This window comes from Tasmannia lanceolata, unplaced genomic scaffold (assembly GCF_043159265.1).
Source record: "Tasmannia lanceolata isolate RefF3 unplaced genomic scaffold, GAP_Taslan_0.1 ptg000008l, whole genome shotgun sequence".
Lineage (NCBI taxonomy): Eukaryota > Viridiplantae > Streptophyta > Magnoliopsida > Canellales > Winteraceae > Tasmannia > Tasmannia lanceolata.
Window position 1 is genome coordinate 47,761,154 of NW_027518685.1, and position 6,607 is coordinate 47,767,760.

The 6,607-nt window shown below is 46.4% G+C and overlaps 1 protein-coding gene across 1 annotated transcript; it reads right to left on the bottom strand.

The window, feature by feature from the left end:
- Positions 1 to 4,628: 4,628 nt before the first annotated feature.
- EMB3101 (Tetratricopeptide repeat (TPR)-like superfamily protein) lies at positions 4,629 to 6,607 on the bottom strand. Its single transcript, XM_077386967.1, has one exon. The coding sequence runs from the start codon at positions 6,542 to 6,544 to the stop codon at positions 5,030 to 5,032; it is 1,515 nt and encodes a 504-aa protein (XP_077243082.1). The 5' UTR covers positions 6,545 to 6,607; the 3' UTR covers positions 4,629 to 5,029.

The following is a 6,607-nucleotide window of genomic DNA, read 5'->3' on the forward strand; positions in this document are numbered from 1 at the left end:
GAAAGGCTGTGTTGTATCCAGGTCGGCCAAGTTCTGGTCGAACTGGTCATCACGGTGAGCTTCAGCTAATTCTTTTTGGATAGGTTTATTCGTTGCATCAGTAATAACTTGATCTTTGGCCTAGCTCGAGGCAGGCTTTTGGTCCGTAGCAAGCATGTTCAAATTGAGTTAGAAATTAGCATTTTACAGTTTCAACTGAACGGATCAGTTTCAGGCCCAACCCGAGGTGGACCTCAGGCTTTAGGCATGTCCAACCCGAGCTGAGACTCAGGTTTTTGGACTTATGTTTATTCTAACCGAGCAGGCCGGTCTTAGGCCCAACCCGAGGTGAACCTCAGGCTTTAGGCATGTTCAACCCGAGCTGGGACTCAGGTTTTTGGACTTATGTTTATTCTAACCGAGCAGGTCGGTCTTAGGCCCAACCCGAGGTGGACCTCAGACTTTAGGCATGTCCAACCCGAGCTGGGACTCAGGTTTTTGGACATGTTTATTCTAACCGAGCAGGTCGGTCTTGGGCCCAACCCGAGGTGGACCTCAGGCTTTAGGCATGTCCAACCCGAGCTAAGACTCAGGTTTTTGAACTTATGTTTATTCTAACCAAGCAGGTCGGTCTTAGGCCCAACCCGAGGTGAACCTCAGGCTTTACGCATGTCCAACCCGAGCTGGGACTCAGGTTTTTGGACTTATGTTTATTCTAACCGAGCAGGTCGGTCTTAGGCCCAACCCGAGGTGGACCTCAGGCTTTAGGCATGTCCAACCCGAGCTGGGACTCAGGTTTTTGGACTTATGTTTATTCTAACCGAGCAGGTCGGTCTTAGGCCCAACCCGAGGTGGACCTCAGGCTTTAGGCATGTCCAACCCGAGCTGGGACTCAGGTTTTTAGACATGTTTATTTTAACCGAGCAGGTCGGTCTTAGGCCCAACCCGAGGTGGACCTCAGGCTTTAGGCATGTCCAACCCGAGCTGGGACTCAGGTTTTTGGACTTATCCCTCTTGTTTCCTTTGGAAAGCATTTTTGCCTACCACCTAACGAAATCTTCTTCTCTAATCGCAGCCATGATGCAGGTTCCGGACGTGTTGGGAGGCGTGTAGCACTCTTCCCTTCTCTAATGGCTCCTTTCTCTTCTTGAGGCCTTATCGTCCCTACGTTGCTTCGTAGGGTTCTTTTTTTGAAGGTTCTCCTCCTGCTCGAGTCCAGGGCAGCCACTGTCTCTTCTATGGATATGTATTCTTCCGCTCCGGCCATGAGGTCTGCCAGAGAGTGCAGATTTCGGCGGGCTACTGATCGCCAGAAGTTACTGGATTGGGCACCTGTGAAGAGGGCGTTCGTAGCAACGGAAGGATCAAGGTTGGGCACTCGAAGGGCTTCTCTATTGAACCACCCCACAAATGCCTTCAGAGACTCGTTATCTCCTTGCCTCAATGTCATCAGCGATGCCTCAGTTTTTCTAAGCCGCCGACTGCTCATGAAGCGCCAGGCTAGGTCATCTCCGAAATCCTCGAAGTTATCGACTGAATTCAGCTTTAGCTGCGAATACCAGTCTCTCGCGGCCCCTGCCAAGGCAGTGGGAAAGGCCCTGCAAAGAAATCCGTCCAAAGCGCCGTGGAGGAGCATCATAGTTCTAAATGTCTCTAAATGGTCCATGGGATCGATGGTTCCATCATATTGTGAAACCTGCGGCATCTTGAATCCTTTGGGTGCCGGTGCGTGCAGCACTTTATCAGTGAAAGGTGGTCTGCTTGAGAACGTCCTAGAGATGGGCCGGCCCTGATCCTTTGCCAGCTCTTCGATTCGGTGGTCTATCTCCTCGAATCTTCGCAGCATCGAATCAGCTCTTCTTTCCACTCGGCCCGTTGGCCTGTCTCTTTCCTCAACAGTTGGACTCACGGCCGAGTCGGAGTGGCTTTCTAAGCTCCGACGACTCTGGGATTTCTCCTGAGGTGCGCAGCCCTCCTTGGCTGGGCGCCTCTGCACCAATCGAGACCGCGACTGGCGACAGTGATGAGGCTCCGTTTGCGCATGTCTTGTTCGGGAGTGATGGACTCGCCTTGAGGAGTGGTGGGTATGATCTCAGCGGGGAGGTATAGGCTCTCTCCTGGGGGCATTCGACCTTTCCTGCACAGGTCGAGAGGCTTCTAGGGGGTGTTGCGGAGGCCCTTGTCGGATCAGGTTTTTGTACTGATCAACAAGAGTTGTCATTTGTTGAAAGAGAGTTTGGATCTGTTCGGGAGTAGGAGCGGGATTCAGGTGTTCAGAGTGAACCGGGCTTTGCTCCGCTGTTGCAGGGGGAGCTACCACCTGTGAGGCGATTCACTCGCTTCAAGTCCTACGGTGCGTTTTAGGTCTGGTCACCCGCGCAGGGGGTACTCGAGCAGTCCTCTGTCCTGCCATATTATGAAGGGGATTTGAACAACTTTTAGTTCAGGGTCCCACAGATGGCGCCAATCTGTTAGGCCCAAAATTGGTAGCAGATGAGGCAGTGACGAAAGAGCTGATCTGGCGAGTCCTGGTAGTCCGAGCTGGCTAATTAACTGTGGCCTACGCAAGGGAGCACCCGGTCAGAAGATTAACCCGGAGTCGTGCTCCAGACGGGCCCTTCGACAGTCAAGTCAGTAATGGGCACAGAAAAGGAGAAAAACCAATTTTAGGGATTCTCACTCTTGAGTATTCGATCCTTACCTTTGAGCCTTATGAGGCCTTTTATAGTGAGAGCCTGAGGTAGTTGAATTACCTGCCCCAAGACAGGTGGCAGCCCATGAGTGGGCCAAATTTTACCTGCGCTAGGTGGATTACCTTGCTACCCCTGAGGCTGGTGTCAACTTCCGGGTGGCCCCTTTCGTGGGCCACGTGTCGACAACTAATTAAGGGTGACTTTTTATACCCCATCAATCCCCATTTGGGTTAAACTCCCCGGGCTTCACCTTAAGTTTTGGTCTTCCCATTGTTTGATTCGAATTGCTAGCTTAATCGGGAAACCCCTTTACATGGACACCCACACTGCTGAGGCAACTAGATTAAACTTCGCAAGGATTTGCATCCAAGTAAGAACCGGGCAGCCCCTACCAGATTCCATCAAATTAAGAACTTACACAGGAGAAATTGTGCAAAAGATAGAATATGATTGGAAACCTAATGCTTGCAAGCATTGTCACGATTTTAGCCACGCAACAGAGGTTTGCATCCTTCAGTGCAGTGCAGCTCAGCCCCCAGCTGCAATTCCTCCGATCAGTGCTACTTGTTCCCACCCTCAGATCAACAATGGGCAAGGTGTGTTTCCCCACAACAATGTTTCAAATTCTGTAAACAAATACTCAGCTCTTGAAGACCTTGATTCTGAGACACCCGGGGAGTCCTCTTCAAAGATTCTGAAGTTTTGGCTTGGCAAAATGTTAGGAAAAAAAGGATAAAAAAGGAAAGTCCCCAGCTGCTCTACTTCGGCCCCATCCATTATGTGTACTTCCTTCCATTTCCAAATCCCCTCTAAATATAGGATAATTCTGTTGGAGGTTGTTTTTCTGCTTGTTTGTTGTCCCCTTTTTGGCTTTTATGTTTTCTTTGTTGTTAATGCCCGGTGCCTTCTTGCTGTTGTATGGGACTCTCCTCTAGAGGTCCCCTTTGGTTGTCTTTTGTTTCCCTACTGGTTAGGGATTTTCTTGGTTCTTCTTGATGTATCTTTTTTTCTTTATTAATATATCAGGTGGGGTCCGCCTAACCCCAGCTTACCCATCAAAAAAAAAAAAGGCATCCATTTGGAAGCTTGTTTCCATACTGGAATCCTTCCCCAAGGGGAACCCAACCTATCCATTATACCCCTTAACTCTCCCTTGAATTAATCTCTTACAACACATGACTACCATCAATTCAATACCAATAATGATAAAAAGACACACATTTAAGGCTCGGTGAGGGTGCAACCCACTTGGGTTCGATCCATATCACCTAACCCATACGAACCACATTTGCAATCAAGCTAAAATACTCTAACAAAAATCCACTTCTGCATCCCTCCCACAATAAATTTCACTCAAGCTGAGGTCATCATCTTGGATGTACTTAAATAAAGATACTAATCTTGAAGCCTAGCCAAATCAAAATAATACTATACGAAGCCCCACTTAGGGAATTTTGCTTAAGGAAACATTAACTTAAGAAATTACAAGAAGGCTTATTTAGGAAATCGCAAAAATATTTATATAAGCTATCTTTTTCAGAATTAACGAGAGGAGAATTGGGCCGTCATTTTCAAATGTGATTAATTTCTTAATAACCCTTGAATGATTCACCCACTAATAATATCTTTAGCTAAATTCTTTGGCGTGATTGATTATTTGGTTCGTTTAATAATTGACCCAAGACCCAGGATAGTCTATCAGATCTTATAATTTTCCAATTAATTCGGTTACTTTTGCGGCACATCCGGCCGTTAATTGGCTTAAATGGATTTTTCTCATAGACGTTTCAAGTGTGTTCCACACTATATTAAACTTTAGTACCACATTATATTAAACTTTAATATTTAAGCAAAAATATATTTAGTCTTTTGGTCGAGGTGTTTCAAAATGTCTCCCACAAAGGACAAAGGAAAAGGAGGAACTCATCTTTGCTTTTTGAAGACCACAAAAGGACAAAGAATAACTAGGTAAATAATATAATTTTGAATTATAGTAAGACTTTCTCTTTCTTCCCACAGAGGAAAAGTCAACAGGGGTTTAGGCGGGCTGTAATCAATCATGAACATTGATCTGATTGACCAAGGTCACCAACATCGTCTAAGTCCCTAGCCCAACAAACATCCCATCTGCACAAGTCCTACGAAAATCAACTCTTTAGTTCCTCTTACCAAAACCTAAACAAGCATTAATTGATCAAACGGCTACAAGCAGTGGCACTGGATTGGAGTTCGCGGTGCACATGGGGTGCACAAAAGTAATCATTAGGAAAGAATCCTGACAGTGATCGTCTCTAAAATTCCCCTAATCACAACATTTTTGTTGCATTCCAAGAAACATATGAACATCTAGTAAGATTTCACTGTTTAGACAACTCAGCCAAATTCCCAACACACACCTCTGCCTCTGCCTTGTCACAGCCCAATGCAGCCACCAAAGAGTTCCAAACGTAAACCTCCGGCGTCTTTCCTTGGCTAACCATCTCTTCAACCCAATACACAGCCTCATACACCTTTCCCACCAAGCAAAGCCCAGCAATCACCCTATTAAAAGTACCAGCACAAGGCCAATGCCTTCTCCCCAACATCCTCTCCAAAACACCACTCGCTTCAACATACCGACCCTCACAACACAGCCCATTCACCAAAATCTCATAAATCTCCTTATCAGCAACACACCCCACCTGCCTCGCCATCCTCTCCAAATACCCAACAGCCCTCCTCGACTTCCCTTCCTTACACAGCCCTCTAATCGCAATCTTATACGTTCTCACACTCGGAACACAATTCTTCTCCCACATCTCCTCTTCCACAACCTTCGCCCCTTCCTCTGCTCTCCCCGCCCTACACAACGCCTCAATCTTCGCCTCATAAGTACAAACCTTCGCTCTAAAACCTCTCTCACGCATTTCGTCGAACACCCTGTTAGCATCCTCAATTTTCCCCTCGGAATAAAGATCAGCAATCATAGCACTATAGCTTGCCAAACTAGGGACTCCACCTCTTACCAAAGCAGCATTAATCAACCCTTTAATCTCTTCCAAACTCTTCCAGGTTCCGAATTCGGACCCAAGTTCAAGACTTTTGTAGTGACGCTTCGGAGCCTTTAGTCCCTTCTTCAAAACCTTAGTCAGAATTCTCTCTGCCTCTTCGACCTGCCCTTGATCGCATAGAGCTTCTAGAAGTATTCTATACACGGCCACGTCAGCACCACTGCCCTTTTGAGAGATCCTCCTAAACATAGAGTAGATCAGATGAGTCGCGTCGTGTAAATTACCATCCCCACAAAGCCCTTTCATTAGAATCATATACGTCTCTCTATCAGGAAAACAGCATTGCTCGTTCATCTCGGTGAAAATCTGTAACGCGAGATCTGAATGGTTTCTCTTACATAGTGCTTCCATAAGAATATTAAAGGAATGGACCCGTGTTTTTACCTCCCATTTGTTAGCATTCTCTAAATAGACGCGATAAGCAGTCTTTAATTTTCCTTCTGAGACTAAAATTTGTAACAGGGTATTGAAGGAATGGGTCCAAGTTATGCAATTGAATTGGGGAATTTGGTTGAAAAGGGCGATGGCCTCGTTGAATAGGCCAGCTTTGGCGTAGGTTTTTATTGCGTTTGCGAAGACTGAATCGTTGCATTGGCATGGATCGTCTTTCATTTGGTTGATGATATCTTTCATTTCTGAGAAGTGATTGGAGGTTCCGAGGATATGAATCATGGTGGCGTAGATGGGTCCGTTGTGTTTGTATGTTGGGTATTTGGATTTGGCGGAATTGAAGATTTGGAGGGCGGTTAGAGGGTTTTTCTGGTGGATGATGAGTTGAGAAAGATAGGAAGGTGTGAGAATTCTTGGCCATCTGAAACTCATGAGAAACCGGTGAAGACAGAGGCAAACGCTCTTTCACCTCTCTTTGAAGACCCAGGTTGAAAA